At 44.0% G+C, this 20,814-nt stretch overlaps 1 protein-coding gene across 1 annotated transcript in view; it reads left to right on the plus strand.

Annotated features, from left to right (window-relative positions):
• The window catches only part of HCN2 (hyperpolarization activated cyclic nucleotide gated potassium and sodium channel 2), a 104,888-nt gene that overhangs the window by 48,092 nt on the left and 35,982 nt on the right, over positions 1–20,814 (plus strand). Inside the window, exon 2 of the mRNA XM_058163549.1 lies at positions 15,896–16,319. Coding sequence (XP_058019532.1) covers positions 15,896–16,319 — 424 coding nt within the window. The remainder of the gene's footprint in view (positions 1–15,895; positions 16,320–20,814) is intronic.

The following is a 20,814-nucleotide window of genomic DNA, read 5'->3' on the forward strand; positions in this document are numbered from 1 at the left end:
CAGTCTTCCAATATCTCAGGGGCTGCCCCAAAGAAGAGGGATCAAGCACTGAAGGCAGGACAAGAAGGAATGGATGGACACTTATTAAGGAGAGAAGCAACCTAAGGTTGGATGGATGGACACTTATTAAGGAGAGAAGCAAAATAAGGAGAAATTTCCTGACAGTGAGAATAGTTAACCAGTGGAACAACTTGCCTCCAGAAGTTTTGGGTGCTCCAACACTGGAAGTTTTTAAGAAGCGACTGGACAACCATTTGTCCGGAATGGTACAGGTTTCCTGCTTTTTTTTTTAATTGAAAAAGTTTTAAAAAACAAACATTTTTTCCCCTTTTCCCCCCCTCCCCCCCTCCCTCCCCCCCACACCGCTTCCCGGGTCAATCATAAGGTATTATTACACATAAACCAAACATAGACTAAGATTTTCCCTTCTAATCCAATTAGCCTCATCCGAGTCTTTTCATTTCCTAACCTCCCCCATAACATTCTAAAATAATACATCCTAATTATTCAAAGGCAATCTGATATCTCTTAATCTGATATCTATTTTGTAAATAATCAATCCATTTTTTCCATTCAATTAAATATCTTTCCTGCGTATTGTCTTTCAAAAAGGCTGAGATTTTTGCCATCTCAGCCAAGTTGATAACTTTCAATATCCATTCTTCTATTGTAGGTAATTCTTTTTTCTTCCAATATTATCCAATCAGCAACCTTGCTGCTGTTATTAAGTTCAAGATCAATTTGGTCTCAATCACTGTACAATCTGTTATAATTCCCAAAAGGAAAAATTGCGGCAGGAACTTTATCTTCTTCTTCAAGACATTTTGAATAATCCACCAAATTCTTATCCAAAAGGCCTTAATTTTCTTGCAAGTCCACCAAATATGAAAATATGTAGCATCATCACACTCACATCTCCAACATTTTGCTTGGATATCAGGATACATAGATGATAATTTTTTGGGATCTAAATGCCATCTATAAAACATCTTATAAAAATTTTCCCTTAGATTCTGTGCTTGTGTAAACTTAACATTTCTAACCCAGATTTTCTCCCATGTTGCCAACATTATTGGTTCCTGAATATTCTGTGCCCATTTTATCATACAGTCCTTTACCAAATCCTTTTCCGAATCTATTTCAAGCAACACATTATACAATTTCCTGCTTGAGGAAGGGGTTGGACTGGAAGACATCCAGGGCAGGGATGAAATCTACTTACCTTCCTTACCAGTTTGGAAGTGCAAGCGCCATGCGCTCGCGTCACATGTGCGTGCAGACCTTCTGCGCATGTGCAGAAGGTATAAAAACCACATTACTTCCTGGTTAAACCCAGGAAGTAATGACACCTAGGCGGGTGGCTACCAGATGGCCGAACTACCGGCCACGATCGCGCGATCTGGTCCAATCCAGGGAGCATTTCACCCCTGCTCCAAGGGTCCCTTCCAACCCCATTTTTTTTTTATTGGCCAAGTGTGATTGGACACACAAGGAATTTGTCTTGGTGCATATGCTCTCAGTGTACATAAAAGAAAAGATACGTTCATCAAGGTACAACATTTACAACACAATTGATGGTCAATATATCAATATAAATCATAAGGATTGCCAGCAACAAGTTATAGTCATACAGTCATAAGTGGAAAGAGATTGGTGATGGGAACTATGAAACGATTAATAGTAGTGCAGATTCAGTAAATAGTTTGACAGTATGGATGGAATTATTTGTTTAGCAGAGTGATGGCCTTCGGGAAAAAACTGTCCTTGTGTCTAGTTGTTCTGGTGTGCAGTGCTCTATAGCATCGTTTTGAGGGTAGGAGTTGAAACAGTTTATGTCCAGGATGCGAGGAGTCTGTAAATATTTTCACGGCCCTCTTCTTGATTCGTGCAGTATACAGGTCCTCAATGGAAGGCAGGTTGGTAGCAATTATTTTTTCTGCAGTTCTAATTTTCCTCTGAAGTCTGTGTTTGTTCTGTATCCTGTAACTCAAGATATCTACTGTAAGTGTCTAAAAACAGCATTGGCAATTTGGCCACTGGTATGTCGTCTCCTGCCACTTTTTGGCCTTGGGAGTTGAATCCTCTGGGTTTCCTTGAGGTTTTGATTGGCAGCCTGGCTTGATAAGGAGAGCCAAGTATCTTTTCCTCCTTCCCCCTCTCCCCCCATCACCCTCCGGTTTAAGTGTCCTATTTTTATTTCCCTGAAATCTATATTCTGCCTTCATGAGTCTGTGATGCCTCTCTCTTTTCTCCTGGAGAAACAAATGCCGGGTGGGGAGAACCGAGAGAGAGAGTAGCACCATGAAACACAAAAGGTTTGTGGAGGTTTTGTCCCTAACTTTAAGGGGAGATGCATTTTTAATAGGAAACAAATTTTAGTTTAGGCTCCTATTGCCAACCTTTTTCTGCTCTTTTGAATCCTGGCTTCCGTCCTTCGTGGGTTACAGAACAAGTTTGAGCAGCCGCTCTTCAGTTTTCCCGTCTTCTTCTGGAGCCAAGTGCTTGTGGGCCTTTGGGGTCATCAGAAGAGTTACGTGTCTTCTGAGCTCTCTTCGTTTGCTGATAATAGATGCGAAAGTGGGCAAACCTAAAATCTCTGATGAATCTCGCTAAGTCTTTAGGATGGGCCCAGTTTTAGCCTGGCAGATCTTTAGAGCCCAAACACTGGTAGATTATTTTGCACATTCTTTATTATCTTGCCACATGGCTGGCTATATTCCTTCCTCTTTCCCTTCTCCCATCCATCCCCTTCCTCCCTCCCTCTCCTCCATTTCTTCTCTTCCTCCCATCTCTTTCTTCCCTCCCTCCCTCCCTCCCTCCCTTTCTCTCTTCCTCTCACCCTCCCTCCCACTTCCTTTCTTTCTTCCTCTCTCCCTCCCATCTCTTTTCTTCCTCCCATCTCTTTCCTCCATCCCTTCATTTCCTCTCTCTCTCCCTCCCTCCTTCCCATGTCCTTCTTTCCTTCTATCTCTCCCTCCCTCCCACTTCCTTCCTCCCTCCCTCCATCTCTTTCTTTCCTTCCTCCCATCTCTTTCCTCTCTTCCTCCTTCCCATCTCCTTTCTTTCCTTCAATTTCTTCCCTCCCTTCCATTTCCTTCCTTTCTCTCTCTCCCCTCTCCTCCTTTCCTTCCATGTCCTCCCTCCCTCCCACTTCCTTTCTTTCCTCCTCTTTCCACCCTCCCTCCCTTCCATTTCCTTTTCTCCCTCCCTCCCATCTCCTTCTTTCCTTCCATGTCCTCCCTCCCTCCCACTTCCTTTCTTTCTTCCTCCTCCCTCTTTCCCCATCTCTTTCCTTCCTCCCGCCCTCCCGCCCTCCCTCCCAGCCTCTACCTGTCTGGTGCATTCCCCCAGTGGTCTGTCAAACCCCAGCCTGTCTTTTTCATCCATTCTGTTATCTGCAGCAATATATCTAAATGCCCGAAAGGTGCTGAGCTGGACAAATCAGGCTTAGCTTAAAGAAGGGAGCGAGTGAGCTGTAGTTTGCAGCAACCCAAGGACAATTTGCAGCCATGACAGGTGACTCTTCAAAGAGCTTCTGACTTTTTGTTTTGGTCTGCTGCAATGGGAGATATTAAGTGACTCCTTGGGACTGGCTCGTGTTTCTTTTCGGAAGGAGGCAAGGAAAGCAGAAAAGGAAGACAAAAAGGGAGAGTGCGAAAACCTGTAGATGGGTGATAGTCAAATTCTGACTATGCTGGCACTGCTTGTTGGAATTGTCTGCAGCACCTCAGTTTTCCTCATCTGTGAAATAGAATAGAATAGAATAGAATTTTTATTGGCCAAGTGTGATTGGACACACAAGGAATTTGTCTTGGTGCATAGGCTCTCACTGTACATAAAAGAAAAGATACCTTCATCAAGGTACAAGATTTACAATACAATTGATGGTCAATATCAATATAAATCATAAGGACTGCCAGCAGCAAAGTTACAGTCATACAGTCATAAGTGGAAGGAGATGGGTGATGGGAACTATGAGAAGATTAATAGTAGTGCAGATTTAGTAAACAGTTTGACAGTGTTGATGGAATTATTTGTTTAGCAGAGTGATGGCCTTCGGGAAAAAACTGTTCTTGTGTCTAGTTGTTCTGGTGTGCAGTGCCCTATAGCGTCGTTTTGAGGGTAAGAGTTGAAACAGTTTTATGTCCTGGATGTGAGGGATCTGTAAATATTTTCACGGCCCTCTTCTTGATACAGGTCCTCAATGGAAGGCAGGTTGGTAGCAATTATTTTTTCTGCAAGCATTGCAGAGGCTCAGTGCAAAACCTCCTAACTTAGAACAGGGATAGATAGACAATATCCCTGGATAGCTCAGGCTATATCCCGGGATAGCTCAGGCAATAGAGAAGCCTGTTATTAGAACACAAAGCCTGCAATTACTGCAGGTTCGAGCCCGGCCCAAGGTTGACTCAGCCTTCCACCCTTTATATGGTAGGTAAAATGAGGACCCAGATTGTTGGGGGGGCAATAAGTTGACTTTGTAAAAAATATACAAATAGAATGAGACTATTGCCTTATACATTGTAAGCCGCCCTGAGTCTTCGGAGAAGGGCGGGGTATAAATGTAAACAAAAACAAAAATATTTGAGGGGCTTAGTGTGCCAGCTCAAAACTTTGCGACGTTTCATCTCTTTAATTCTGAAAATTCCCGTTGTACAAAGCTTAGGTTACCTTTTGTCGTCAGGAAAGGATTGAGGGGACGAGAAGCAACGGATGGAAACTAATCAAGGAGAGAATCAACCTAGAATTGAGGAGAAACTTCCCAACGGTGAGGAGAATTAACCAATGGAACAGCTTGCCTCCAGAAATCGTGGGTGCTCAATCACTTGAGGTTTTTAAGAAGAGATTGGGCAGCCACTTGTCTGAAATGATACTATAGGATGTCCTGCTTGAGCAGGGGGCTGGACTAGAGCAGGGGTCCCCAACCTTGACAACTTTAAGCCTGGAGGACTTCAACTCCCAGAATACCAGAATTATACCAGAATTATCATACCAGAATATGATACCAGATATATCCCAGAATTCTGGGAGTTGAAGTCCACCAGGCTTAAAGTTGCCAAGGTTGGGGACCTCTGGACTAGAGGACCTTCACGGTCCCTTCCAGCTTGATTCGGATTCTGAGGGTACAATCTCACAGAGGCTTTTTGCAATATATCCCCTTCCCAGTTTTTCCCAGGAAAACCCCCCTATAAAATGCAAGAGAGGGCATTTCTCTTGGGTTTAGCTCATAGAACCATCCATTGTAATGTCCTTCCTGATAATGACTACTTCAGTTTCAACTGCAATAATACAAGAGCTACCAATAGATTTAAACTTAATGTCAACTGCTCCAATTTGGATTGCAGAAAATATGATTTCTGTAACAGAATTATCTGTGCTTGGAATGCATTACCAGACTCTGTGGTCTCTTCTCATAACCCCAAAAGCTTTAACCAAAATCTATCCACTGTTGACCTCACCCCATTCCTAAGAGGACTTTAAGGGGTGTGCATAAGAGCACAAACATGCCTACCATTCCTGTTGTTTTCTTTCCCTATATATATATATGTGTTTTCTGAGGTTTTCGCGGGTGTTTGTATGTAGGTCTTTGGTTATTCGGGTTTTCTCCTGCGTAAAATTGGAAGTGTCTTGGCGACGTTTCGACGAAGTCTAATTCGTCATCTTCAGGCTTCAGCTTTGTGCTTCTGGGAGCAATGTGTGATTGCAGCTGTTTCTTCCTTTTTAACTGCTAGTGGGGGTTTGAACTGATTGGGTGGGAGCTTGGCTGTGATCTGATTGGATGGGGTTTTTTTGTGCTCTGATTGGCTGGGGATGTGTCCTGTTTGGGTGGGGGCTTGGTTGTGCTCAGATTAGTCTGAGTTGCAGGGGGATTTGAGCTGGTGAGCTGCATTGCTGTTGTTTGGCTTCGTGTTCGTGGTCGTGCTACATCTTCATAGTGGGTGTCAGTCTGCTGCATGTATGGATTGGAGGGGTTTGAAATGGCTAATGTTGCAGCTGCAGTCTGGCTTCTGGTCCTTGGTCGTGCTTCATGATCAGTGTGGGTTTGGGTCTGCTTTCTGGGTGGATGTGTGGTGGTGACATCCTGTGTGGACCTCGTGAGTGTGGGTCTGGTGTCATTCCTCGTGTTAGGGACTCGTTTGTCAATAAGGGCGGGTTTCCAAATGGCTGGTAGGCGGGAGGTATCATCTCGTTTGTTCATGCTGTGTGGGCATTTTTCTATCTCGATGGCTTCTCTGATTATTCTGTTGTTAAAGTGTTCAGTTTTGGCGATAGTTCTGGTCTTTTTAAAGTCAATATCGTGTCCTGTGGCTTTAAGGTGTTGGACCAGGGAAGAAGTTGGTTCCTCTTTTTTGACTGAGTTCTTGTGTTCTTCAATGCGTGCACTTATTCTTCTGTTGGTTTGTCCAATGTATGTGGTGGGGCAGGCGGTGCATGGGATTTCATATACTCCTTGATTTTCTAACTCAATTTTGTCTTTGGGGTTTCTTAGGATGGTGGATATTTTTTGGTTTGTGCAGAATGCTGTCTTGATGTTATGTTTGTGGAGGATCTTGCTGATTCTGTCTGTGGTGCCTTTTATATATGGGAGGAGGGCTGTGCCGTTTTCTTGTTCTCTGTCTTGGATTTTAGTGGGGGGTTCTTTTTGGATTAGTTTGGTAATCTTATTTCTCTGGAATCCATTGGATGTTAGTACGTTTGTGAGAGTGTGTAGACATTCTAGACACTCATCTCTAGAACAAAACGCTTAGCTGATGAACAACACCTAAAAACCGAACTACACACTCTCACAAACGTACTAACATCCAATGGATTCCAGACTGACACCCACTACGAAGATGTAGCACGACCACGAACACGAAGCCAAACAGCAGCAGTGCAGCTCACCAGCTCAAATCCCCCTGCAACTCAGACTAATCTGAGCACAACCAAGCCCTTACCCAAACAGGACACACCCCAGCCAATCAGAGCACAAAAAACCCCCCATCCAATCAGAGCACAGCCAAGCTCCCACCCAATCAGTTCAAACCCCCACTAGCAGTTAAAAAGGAAGAAACAGCTGCAATCACACATTGCTCCCAGAAGCACGAAGCTGAAGCCTGAAGATGACGAATGAGACTTCGTCGAAACGTCGCCAAGACACTCCCAATTTTACACGGGAGAAAACCCGAATAACTAAAGACCTACATATATATATGCTTATACTTCCTTGTTTCTCCTCATATATATGTTTATATATTATATAATCTTTTTGTGTGATGCTTGTGTATATTGTTATGACAAAATTAAATAAATAAATAAAAAAAGAGAAACTTTTTTCAGAAATGTTTTTTTTGTGTGTGTGTGTCTGTGGAAAAGATACATTGAGATTTCTTTTTCATCCCAGTCTCCCGAAACGGATTGATTTGGCATACAAAAAAATCAGCACAGAATCAACCAGAAAAGGGAGGAGCCAAGATATTGCACTGGAATTTGGACTGGGGAAGCATGCCATTCTCCTGACTTCCCAACAGAGGAAAAATAATGAAAACTGAAGGAATTGAGGCACCCTATGAAAATAACAAGACTCTGGATGAAGGTGATCGCTGCAAATACCCTGCAAATTCTTCAAACTGACCACGTCGAGCACACGGAAGCCAAGAAAATGGTCACATCACGAGAATGAAGAAGATCTTAATGCCCAAACTCAGTAGAGAAAAATGCCTTTAAGGCAATTAACACCCGAGTAATTCCACTTATTAGATACACACAGCTGGAATAATGGACTGGACTCAAGCAGAACTAAAATCCCTGGATAAGAAGGCCAGAAAAAACAGTGACAATGAATCATACTCTTAAACCATGCAGCGACGTTGACAAAGTCTACTTACTCAGAAAATAGGTGGGCGTGGAATATTGCAAGTGCACCAGACAGTTAAAGATTTAAAAAAAGGGAAATGGAAGAATATCTGAAGGACAGTGAAGGAGATGCACTGAATGTCAGGGTTCCAAGGAACACCCCCAACGAAATAAAGCTCTGAGGCTTGAGGTTCCTCAAAGTTCCAATTTATTAGAGATGTCATGTTGGCATAGCTGGGAAAACCTGAAACTGAAAGCTTCCAGGTTTTCTACACCCAGTTGACAGTTCACAGCCCTTCCCCACACCTACAAGTTCATCGCATTGTCCAATCAACTCTTCACACTCAATTGGATACAATCTTCAGGCAGTCTACATCAGACGCAGCCAAAAGTCCTTGAATACGGAATATTGTTATGACTAATTTTCTACCGCTCCAATAACAACCCCCTCCCAACTTCCCCAGCTAAAATATGTGGCAGTTAAGAAGCAAAAAGAAAATTGCCTTCCAACACTGACACTGAAGTTACTACATCTATGAAGGCTGACCAAGTACTGGAGAGACCAAGCTGACCTACATGAATGACCAAAGGAAGAATAGAAAAGAAACAGGGTCTAAGGCAAAGTATTAGATGGTCAGGATCAGCAGTGGGTTTTACATATTCTTACCACCAGTTCGCCGTGCACATGCAGTCTCGTTTCAGGTGTGTGCTTTCCATGCATACACCCGGCCGGCCATGCATGTCCTTTGCTTGCGCGCATGCATTCCGTACATGCGCCCGGCCTCAAAAACATGGCTAAATAGGACAGCATTATGCCGGGGCAGGTGGGGGCGGGCCTTGCAGTTGCCGCTACCGGTTCGCCTGAACCCGTACGAACCGGTTAAATACCACCTTTGGTCAGGACATAAAAAAACCCAGAATTGAGAAGATAGCAACAGACAGCAAATAGCACTTAGACTTCATAGTGCTTTACACCAATCTATAAGCAGTTTATAGAGTCAAACTATTGCCCCCAATAATCTGGGTCCTCATTTTACCAATCTCGGAAGGATGGAAAACTGAGTCAACCTTGAGCCTGTCAGGATCAAACTGCTGGCAGTGGAAATGCAGAATATTGCATCTTAACCCCTGAGAGGCATGGTGGCCTAGCAGTGAAGAAACTTGCGTCTTACTCAAAAGGTTGAGTTCAATCTTCGGCAGAGGCAGATATTTCTCTCCTAGGGCGCAAAGAAAAAAATATCACTGAGTTGCTGTGAACTCACTGTGGTGTCAGGAAGGGCATCCGGCCAGTAAATGCTCAGCTGCATCTACTCGGCCCAACTCTACCCTGAATTAAGACATTACAGGGTCGTAAAACGGGAGTTATTGCATTCTAGCCTCTGTGCCACGATGGCTGCTATGGCCCTTATCAGAGGCCAATGCTTCCTCTACAAAGAAGTTGAAGAAAGAATGGGCCACTTGGTTAGCTACTGCAAGAAGATCGCACAAGCCGACTACAAACAATGGAGGATCTGCGAGAAATACCATTTGCCTGCGAGCAAATAGACAAAGTAATAGAAAATGAAGAAACGAAAGTGCTTAGAATTCGAAACAACCCAGGAATAACAGTTGTGGATGAGATAAAAAAACCTGGACAGTGGATGTGGCAGGACCTGAAGACAGCAGAAGAGACGAGAAAGAACTGGGAGGGGGAAAAAAAATCCCAAAATACAGAGACCTGCAAATAGAAGTAAAATGACTGTGGCAAAAGAAAGCAAAGGTAGTACCAAAAGGGATAGTTAGGCCCCTTTGGTGAGTCCCAAAACAACTGGAGCACTGCTTACACATCATCGGCATTGACAAAATCCCCATCAGTCAGCTGCAAAAACTGAGACTCAGAGCAGCTTATATCCTACAATATGGCTTAGGACCGGGATACCTTCGAGACCGCCTTCTGCCGCCGATTGCCTCCCAACGACCTGTGCGCTCCCACAGAGTGGGCCTCCTCAGGGTGCCGTCGACCAAACAATGTCGGTTGGCGGCCCCAGGGGGAGGGCCTTCTCTGTGGCGGCACCAGCCCTGTGAAACGAGCTTCCTCCGGGATTACGACAACTCCCCGACCTCCGGACCTTCAAACGCGAACTGAAGACTCTATTATTTCAGCGCGCTGGACTAGCCTAAGAATAAAATGTTTTAGTAAAATTTTAATGGGGTTTTTACTGGTTTTTACTGTTTTAGTGATCAGGCCATGATAATATTTAGTCTTAACTGGGTTTTAATGCTTATTTATTATATTGTTTTAATATGCCTGTGAACCGCCCTAAGTCCTACGGGAGATGGTGCGGTATATAAGTATGATAAATAAATAAATAAATAAATAAATAAATAAATAAATAAATAAATAAATAAATAAATAAAAATACAAGGAGACCTTCAACAACATCAAACATACAACAGCTGTCTTTATCTCAAGTCCTTGGGAAGGACTCAATAGGTGGATAAACATGCCAAACCCACTCTAAACATCTGGCTGAATGTGCAACTTGCCATAATCATATTAAAAAAAAATTAACAACAAAGCTGCAATATGCCTCTATTTCCCTCACTGGGTAGAACGAGTAGAGTAGAGTAGAGTAGAGTAGAGTAGAATAGAATAGAATAGAATAAAATAGAATAGAATAGAATAGAATAGAATAACAGAGTTGGACAGAACCTTGGAAGTTTTCTAGTCCATGGGTCACCAACCTTTCAGTCCTCAGAAATCACTAAATTCATAATTTTAAATCCTGCGGACCACTAGTATGATCTGCCTAATGACCAGCTGGGTGGGCGTGGCTAGGTGGTCATGTGACTGGGTGGGTGTGGCCAACTCGATGTCACTCACATTGAGGGGCGCCTTGCCAGCCTCTACTAACTCTCCCATCCCAGCCCCTCCTCGTCTGCCCGCCCAGACTCCTTAGGGCCCCAACAGGAAGCAGTTACTGGAGCTAAGCAGCCACCACGAGGAAGGGTTGGTAAAAGAGCTCAGTTCAAATTGGATCTGAATGAGAAGGAGGCTCAGCAGAAGCACCTCACTGAGGACTACGAGCATAGGCTTTCCAAGCAGAGGGAAGACCTGTGGGAGTGCAAGGCCAGGTACCGGCGCTTGGAGGCTCAGCAAGCTGAGATGATCAGCCAGTCCCAGGCCATGATGCAGTCCCACTGGAACGAGGTCCTCCGGCTCTTTGCCACCAGCAACACTTCCCTCCAGCCTTTGTCCAAAGTCCAGCACCAGGAGGCTAAAGCAGACCCCGAGTTGGAATTTCTGCCCCCCTCCAACCCAAGACCCCGAAGGGGAGGACTCTCTTTAGCAACATAAACATTCATTGCCCATGAGGCCGTAGTTTAAGGACTCCAGATTTAGTGCAATATAAAAAATGCAAATAATTTTTCTGTGGACCACCAAAGTTTTCTCGCGGACCACCAGTGGTCCACGGACCACCAGTTGGTGACTGCTGTTCTAGTCCAACCCCCTGCTGAGGCAGGAAACCCCATATAATACATATAATATTATATAATATAATATAATAATATAACAACAGAGTTGGAAGGGACCTTGGAGGCCTTCTAGTCCAACCCCCTGCCCAAGCAGGAAACCCTACACCATTTCAGACAAATGGCTATCCAACATTTTCTTAAAAATTTCCAGTGTTGGAGCATTCACAACTTCTGAAGGCAAGTCGTTCCACTTATTAATTGTTCTAACTGTCAGGAAATTTCTCCTTAGTTCTAAGTTGCTTCTTTCCTTGATCAGATACTATTTCAGACAAATGTTTGTCCAATCTCTTCTTAAAAATTTCCAGTGTTGGAGCATTCACAACTTCTATGGCATGTAGTCCTTGATTTACAACCAAAATTGAGTCCAAAATGTATGTTACTAAGCGAGATGGTTGTTAAATGAGATTTGCCCCAGTTTACGACTTTTCTTGTCACAGTTGTGTGAAGCGTGCAGTTGTTAAGTTAGTAACGTGGTTGTTAACTAAATTTGGCTTCCCCATTGACTTTTTTTTAAATTTGAATTTATATCCCGCCCTTCTCCGAAGACTCAGGGCAGCTTACACTATGTCAAGCAATAGTCTTCATCCATTTGTATATTATATACAAAGTCAACTTTTATTGCCCCCAACAATCTGGGTCCTCATTTTACCTACCTTATAAAGGATGGAAGGCTGAGTCAACCTTGGGCCTGGTGGGACTTGAACCTGCAGTAATTCCAAGCAGCTGTGTTAATAACAGACAGACTTAGTCTGCTGAGCCACCAGAGGCCCTTTGCAACCTTGACAGAAGGTTGCAAAAGGGGATCACACGACCCCAAGACACTGCAGCCATTATTAATATGAGCCAGTTGCCAAGCGTCTAAATTTTGATCACGAGACCATTGGGGACGCTGCAACGGTCGTGTGAAAAACGGTCAGAAGTCAACAATCATAACAGCCTTGGTGGCACAATAGTGAGAATGCAGTATTGCAGGCTGACTCTGCCCACAACCAGCAGTTCGATCCTGACCGACTCAAGGCGCAGTGGTTAGAGTGTTGTACTGCAGGCGATTTCTGCTGACTTGCCAGCTGCCTGCAATTTGGCAGTTCAAATCTCACCAGGCTCAAGGTTGACTCTGCCTTCCATCCTTCCCAGGTCGGTAAAATGAGGACCCAGATTGTTGAGGGCAAGAGGCTGATTCTGTAAACCCCTTAGAGAGGGTTATGAAGCACCGTGAAGGGGTATATAAGTCTAAGTGCTATTGCTATAAGTTGTTGTTGTTGTTGTTATTATTATTATTATTATTATTATTATTATTATTATTATTATTATTATTATTATTATTATTATTTAAATTTTTATACCACCCTTCTCCCGAAGGACTCAGGGCGGTGTACAGCCAACGATAAAACAAAATATATACAATTAAAACAACATTTAAAACATAGCAGATTATAAAGGCTGATAAATTAAAATTTAGATTTTAAAATTGAATTATAGCTTCAAACAGTCACTAAATGAACTACTATAAGTCAAATGAACTACTATAAGTCAAGGACTACTTGGCTTATCTGTAGCCATTGGGGTGATCTGAAAGGTATCCAGGACCTAATGCAGCATTCCCCAAATCCTAATTTTTCTCTCTCTGAGATGATTGGCATACAAGAATTTTTCCATTCCACGGGCAATCACTACAGGAAATCAAAAAATGGCCGCTTTTCTTTATGGCTCCAGGCAAATACAGTATTTTATGCCCAACAGAGAAACGAACAGGAACAGCGATGGTGGGGGGTAAATAGAAAAACCACAACCCACAGTTACTTCAAAAGCACATTTCTTTCAGCGCCAACATTGGTGCCAATTTATTGCAAAAAAGAGCAAGCCAATACCATACACACACACACACACACACAATAAAATTAAAAACTGGCGGGGAAATAAATTTTCCTTTCCTGCAGAAATAAAAGACGATCTTATTATAATGGCAGTGGGAGGGCAGTAGCCGAAAAAAGTCAGGGAATAAATAAATTATCATCTGTCTCGCTTCCTCCCATTCCTCCGTATTTGTATTATGCGCCTCTTGGGGTGGATTGAGGACAAGAGAGAAACTCTTGTTATTTTTATTTTTAATTTAAAAAAAATAAAAAATATCTGGCTGACAAATTGTAGAGCGACGCTCTCGGAAGCTGTGGCTAAACTGGAACTCAAAAACCTTGGCTATCTGCTTTTGACCTTGCAGGCTTCTGGAGAAGGTCACCCAGGCTTCCAGTGGGAGAGAGAAGTGGAACAGGATTCTGAAAATGTATTTTCTAATGTGTGTGTGTGTGTTGAGAGAGAGAGAGAGGGAGGGAGAGAGAGAAGGGAAGGGAAGGGATCCAGATTTTTGCATTCCTCCTCTACAAATCACCCATGGTAGTTTTGACCCTGTAAGATTTCTCTACGTTGTGAGCTGCTATCGTTTTTGGGATGACAGATATACCTGAGTTGGTTTCATTTTAAGTTTCTGCAGTTTAACATTCTGATAAGAAGCTTAGCCGTCATGTATAGCTCTGAACTTCTAGATAGAGTGCCCCCAAGTCTTCTCTTTTCCTTTTTAATAAAAAAAAAAAAAGGAAGGATCTGGGTTTTAAGAACCTTAAAGATACCAACAGAAGAGAATATCGGTGGCTCGGGGTTGAACAGTGGGATCCTCGATGCTCCCTGAGCGTGGTTTTCTTGCCGATGTTTCATTACCAAACTAGGTAACAGCATCCATGCTGGAAGGACGTGGGATTTGCAGGGAGGATGGAGGACTGTGGGCTCCTTGGTGCTCTCTCAGCTTGTTTGTTTCCTTGCAGATGTTCCATTACCCGACTAGGCAACATCATCAGTGCTGGAAGGAAGGGAGTGGGGTTTGCTCTCAGTTTATATACAAGTGGCTTGCTGTGAATTATTAAGGACAGAGAGCACCAAGGACCTTGAAGGAGGAGGAGGAGAATAAATAGAAGATGGCTGCAAACTTTTAACACACTGACCACTTTGAAAAGCTTGTGGACGCTCCCTACCTAGAAATTTTTAAGAGATTGGACAGCCGTTTGTCTGCAATAGTATAATGTTTCCTGCTTGAGCAGGGGTTGGACTAGAAAACCTCCAAGGTCCCTATGGAACACGGGTTCCCAACCAGGGGTGCGAGACGATATTCCAGGGGGTGCGAAAACTTGGGTTTCAAAATTTCAAAATTATATAATTATATATGCATAATTATATGCATCTGGTAATTATTTATTTTTGTGAGGCGTGCAAGAATATATCAGAAGCGTTCTACGGGTGCGGGGTATGGAAATGATTGCTACAGAACAGGGGTCTCTAACCTTGGCAACTTTAAGCCTGGTGGACTTCAATTCCCAGAGTCCCTCAGCCAGCAGCTGGCTGAGGCACTCTGGGAGTTGAAGTCCACAAGTCTTAAAGGGACCAAGGTTGGAGACCCCTGATCTAAAACATACGATGGAACGGTTGCAGGAACTGGGCATGGCTTGTCTAGTGAAGAGAAGAAGCAGGTGAGACATGATAGCGGTGTTCCAATATTTGAGGAAGGGGTCAAGCTATTTTCCAAAACACTTGAAGGCCAGACAAAGAAACAATGGATGGAAACTGAACAAGGAGAGATACTCAACCTGGAAATAAGGAGAAATCTGGGAGTTGAAGTCCACCAGGCTTAAAGTTGCCAAGGTTGGAGACCCCTGCTATAGAATATTCTATGTTCCAACACAAAACATAAACCAGCCTTCTTGGGTTGCACAGAAAACTCGCCTAGATCCTCTTGGGTGGGGAAAAAGCAAACTTAAAGTATATGCTGTCGTGTCCCACTCCTCCGCTGACGGCCGGGTCAGGGAAATCCGAATCAGGCGTGCCTCTGCAGCTCTGCCAAAGTCCTAGCAAAGTCCTCAAGGCAGGCAGGAGACCAGAAAGTGACTTCAGCAAGATATGTTCGACTTTGCCTGATTCAGAGAATGCCAGAAAGCAGATCCTTTAAATAGGCCATGGGGTGTGGCTCCATGACTCAGCACTTATCCAGGCCTGCACCTCCCTTCCTTCTGACGCCGCCGTCTATCAATTCTTCTGAAGCGAGGGTCACTCCAGTCGGCAGCTGTTGGTAATTGACCTCCCTCAGGCTCACATGCTGTGGGGGAGGGGGAGGGGTCTAGTTGCTCCGTTTGCCTGGGCATGGAGCCAGGGCTGGGGCCGGGAGGTGCTTCCTCCTCCTCAGCCTGTCTGGGCATGGAGCCAGGGCTGGGGCCGGGAGGTGCTATCTCCTCCTCAGCCTGTCTGGGCATGGAGCCAGGGCTGGGGCCGGGAGGCATACTAGGACATTCCTCAGCGTTCGGAAGCAGATAAGAAGGCCCCGGCTGTGGTGAGAGCGGGCAAGACACAACATATGCAGACCAAATTTAGTATACTATCTGAATGCATCCACTCAATGTCTTAAAGTTGTGGTGGGCAAACACACCAATAAGCTGGCCTTGACCCAGGGCTGGCTCCGATGTTCTCCCATGTCTTGATCCCCATGTTCTTCCTTTCGTTCCAGGTTCTACTGGGACTTCACCATGTTGCTTTTCATGGTGGGCAACCTGATCATCATTCCCGTCGGCATCACCTTCTTCAAAGAGGAGACCACAGCTCCCTGGATCGTCTTCAACGTAGTGTCGGATACCTTCTTCCTCATGGACCTGGTTATGAACTTCCGGACGGGCATCGTCATCGAGGACAATACGGAGATCATTCTGGATCCCGAGCGGATCAAGAAGAAGTACTTGAAGACCTGGTTTGTGGTGGACTTTGTCTCCTCCATTCCTGTGGATTATATCTTCCTCATCGTGGAGAAGGGCATGGATTCCGAGATGTACAAGACGGCTCGCGCCTTGCGCATCGTCCGCTTCACCAAAATTTTGAGTCTCCTGCGGCTACTACGTCTCTCCCGTCTAATCCGGTACATTCACCAGTGGGAAGAGGTAAGAGCTACGCCTGAAGCTGCGGGAGATTTGAAATTTCACAGAGCCTCCCAAGAAGCCCCTATTTGCCATTTTGGGGACATTTAAAAAAAAAGAGAGAGAAGCGTCCCATTATTTATAGAAAAGAATATTTGTAGCTGTTTAGTCCTTGCTGCTCTCTGAGCTTGGTGGCTTTCTTGCAGAAGTGTCATTACTGCACTGATGCTGTGACCTAGTTGGTAAGGGTGAAATGCTCCCGGTTTGGATCGGATCGGGTGATCCGGTAGCGATGGCAGCAGGTGGTTTGGAGGGCCTCTGTGGCTCAGACTGGTAAGACAGTCTGTTATTAACACAGCTGCCTGCACTTACTGCAGGTTCTAGTCACCTTCCTTGACCGGGACGCCTTACGCACGGTCACTCACGCCCTCGTCACTTCCCGCCTGGACTATTGCAATGCCCTCTACATGGGGCTGCCCTTGAAGAGCACCCGGAGGCTCCAGTTAGTCCAGAATGCGGCTGCGCGGGTGATAGAGGGAGCACCGCGTTGCTCCCATATAACACCCATCCTGCGCGGTCTACACTGGCTACCGGTAGCCTTCCGGGTGCAATTCAAGGTTTTGGTTACCATCTTTAAAGCGCTCCATGGCTTAGGACCGGGATACCTTCGAGACCGCTTTCTGCCACCGATTGCCTCCCAACAACCCGTGCGCTCCCACAGAGTGGGCCTCCTCAGGGTGCCGTCGACCAAACAATGTAGGTTGGCGACCCCCAGGGGGAGGGTCTTCTCTGTGGCGGCACCAGCCCTGTGGAACGAGCTTCCTCCGGGATTACGACAACTCCCTGACCTCCGGACCTTCAGACGTGAACTGAAGACTTTATTATTTCAGCGCGCTGGACTAGCCTAAGAATAAAATGTTTTAACTAAATTTTAAGGGTTTTTTAATGGGTTTTTATCATTTTTAGTGATTTGGCCATGATAATATTTAGTTTTAATTGGGTTTTTAATGCTTATTTATTATATTGTTTTTAATATGCCTGTGAACCACCCTGAGTCCTACAGGAGATGGTGCGGTATAAAAGTATGATTAATAAATAAATAAATAAATAAATAATAGTCCCACAAGGCCCAAGGTTGACTCAGCCTTCCATCCTTTATAAGGTAGGTAAAATGAGGACCCAGATTTTTGGGGGCAATAAGTTGACTTTGTATATAAATATACAAATCGGATGAAGACTATTGCTAACATAGTGTAAGCCGCTCTGAGTCTTCGGAGAAGGGCGGGATATAAATGCAAATAATAAAAAAAACATCCTTGCACCCCCCGCCCCAGCTCAGCTGCACAATCATCAGAGGTTTTTTTTTTTTTTTACTTTTAAAAGCATTTTTCTTCGTACGAAAAAATGCTTTTAAAAGTTAAAAAAAAAAGCCTCTGATGATCGCGCGACTCAGCTGGGATCGTCAGAACTTTTTAAAAGCATTTTTTCTACAACCTCTTCGGCCGAAAAAGCTTTTAAAAGGCTCCTCCGACGATCCCAGCTGAGTTGCCTGATCACCAGAACCTTTTAAAAGCATTTTTTTTACAGCCTCTCCAGCCGAAGAGGTTGTAGAAAAAATGCTTTTAACAGTTAAAAAAAAATTGGCCACACCCACCCAGTTACATTACAACCCCCCCACCAAGCCACGCCCACAGAACCGGTAGTAACAAATTTAAGGGCTGCGGTGTGGCTCAGGCTGTAAGAAGCCTGTTATTAAAACACAGCTGCTTGCAATTACCGCAGGTTCTAGTCCCACCAGGTCCAAGGTTGACTCAGCCTTCCATCCTTTATAAGGTAGGTAAAATGAGGACCCAGATTGTTGGGGGGGCAATAAGTTGACTTTGTAAATATACAAATAGAATGAGACTATTGCCTTACACACTGTAAGCCGCCCTGAGTCTTCGGAGAAGGGCGGGATATAAATGTAAATAAAATAAATAAAATAAATAAATAAATAAATAAATAAATTTTACATTTCACCCCTGTTGGTTGGGTAATGAAATGTCTGGGGAAAAAAACACCAAGCTCAGAGAGCACCAAGGACCCCACATCCCGCCCCCACCTTTTTTTTAGTTGAGAGTCCTATTTGGAATTCGACAGGCATGCAAATGGGCATCCTCCCCACATGGCCACCACGGTACGTATGGCCATTCAAACATGGATTGGTCAGAGGAGTGGTTTTCACCTTGACAACTTTTAAGATGTGTGGACTTCAACTCCCAGAATTCCAACTTTAGGATGGGTGGTCTTCAACTCCCAGAATTCCCAAGCCAACTTTAAGATGCATGAACTTCAACTCCCAGAATTCCCAAGCCAACTTTAAGATGCATGAACTTCAGCTCCCAGAATTCCCACTTTAGGGTGGGTGGACTTCAACTCCCAGGATGCCTAAACCAAGATTAAGATGGATGGACTTCAATCATGCTGGCTGGTGAATTCTGGGAGTTGAAGTCCACACATCTTAAAATGGTCAAGGTTGAAAAACACTGTACTAGAAGAATCCTAAGAGCTAGGATGCTAAATCACTTTGATGGGATATTTTGGGGAGCCCAAGGCATTGCTGAAAATCTGTGCAATGGGAGAACCTGGGGTTTTTATTTTCAGCAGCTCCGCTTTGCTATTTCTTTACTTTTCTTCAAAATATCGTTTTTTTAAAAAGAGGCCTGGCTTTAATATTCATTCACCACTATGCTCTTAGTCCCGTTGAGAAGTTTATCTTTAAAAACCATCTCATTTCAAGAAAGCATGTGAGTTGAGTACGTCGAACTTGGTGAAACAAAGATGCAAAGAAAAAGATTGGTTTGCGAAAAAGCAAGAGTCAGGAAGCGCTTTTTCAAACTAACTTTAATGATATTAAAAGGTCCTTAAGTTTTTGAAAGCCATCATTGCAATACCGTTGGTGAGTCTGAAAAGGTGCTAACCAATTCTTTCTAGTTTAGTGCTACTGACTGAAGTAGTTCTCATCTTCCAATCTGTCCCCTTTTGTCAAAAGATGCTTCAAAAGTTCTGAGTCTTCAAAGGATACAGGGGACGGGCAAAGAGAACAGAACAGATTATCAGAGTTGGAAGGGACCTTGGAGGTCTTCTAGTCCAACCCCATGCTCAAGCAGCAGATCCACACCATTTCAGACAAATGGCTGTCCAATTTCTTTTTAAAAAAATCTCCAGCGATGGAGCACCCACAACAATAGAGGTCTGACCTATTCTCCAAAGCACCTGAAAGCAGGATAGGATAGGATAGGATAGGATAGGATAGGATAGGACAGGACAGGACAGGATAGGACAGGACAGGACAGGACAGAATTCTTTATTAGGTAAAATGAGGACCCAGATTGTTGGGGGCAATAAGTTGACTTTGTAAATATACAAATAGAATGAGACTATTGCCTTACACACTGTAAGCCGCCCTGAGTCTTCGGAGAAGGCCGGGATATAAATGTAAATAAATAAATCAATAAATAAATAAATAAATAAATTTTACATTTCACCCTGTTGGTTGGGTAATGAAATGTCTGGGAAAAAACACCAAGCTCAGAGAGCACCAAGGACCCCATCCCGCCCCCACCTTTTTTAGTTGAGAGTCCTATTTGGAATTCGACAGGCATGCAAATGGGCATCCTCCCCACATGGCCACCACGGTACGTATGGCCATTCAAACATGGATTGGTCAGAGGAGTGGTTTTCACCTTGACAACTTTTAAGATGTGTGGACTTCAACTCCCAGAATTCCAACTTTAGGATGGGTGGTCTTCAACTCCCAGAATTCCCAAGCCAACTTTAAGATGCATGAACTTCAACTCCCAGAATTCCCAAGCCAACTTTAAGATGCATGAACTTCAGCTCCCAGAATTCCCACTTTAGGGTGGGTGGACTTCAACTCCCAGGATGCCTAAACCAAGATTAAGATGGATGGACTTCAATCATGCTGGCTGGTGAATTCTGGGAGTTGAAGTCCACACATCTTAAAATGGTCAAGGTTGAAAAACACTGTACTAGAAGAATCCTAAGAGCTAGGATGCTAAATCACTTTGATGGGATATTTTGGGGAGCCCAAGGCATTGCTGAAAATCTGTGCAATGGGAGAACCTGGGGTTTTTATTTTCAGCAGCTCCGCTTTGCTATTTCTTTACTTTTCTTCAAAATATCGTTTTTTTAAAAAGAGGCCTGGCTTTAATATTCATTCACCACTATGCTCTTAGTCCCGTTGAGAAGTTTATCTTTAAAAACCATCTCATTTCAAGAAAGCATGTGAGTTGAGTACGTCGAACTTGGTGAAACAAAGATGCAAAGAAAAAGATTGGTTTGCGAAAAAGCAAGAGTCAGGAAGCGCTTTTTCAAACTAACTTTAATGATATTAAAAGGTCCTTAAGTTTTTGAAAGCCATCATTGCAATACCGTTGGTGAGTCTGAAAAGGTGCTAACCAATTCTTTCTAGTTTAGTGCTACTGACTGAAGTAGTTCTCATCTTCCAATCTGTCCC

Source organism: Ahaetulla prasina, chromosome 1, assembly GCF_028640845.1.
Source record: "Ahaetulla prasina isolate Xishuangbanna chromosome 1, ASM2864084v1, whole genome shotgun sequence".
In the NCBI taxonomy this organism is placed as follows: domain Eukaryota; kingdom Metazoa; phylum Chordata; class Lepidosauria; order Squamata; family Colubridae; genus Ahaetulla; species Ahaetulla prasina.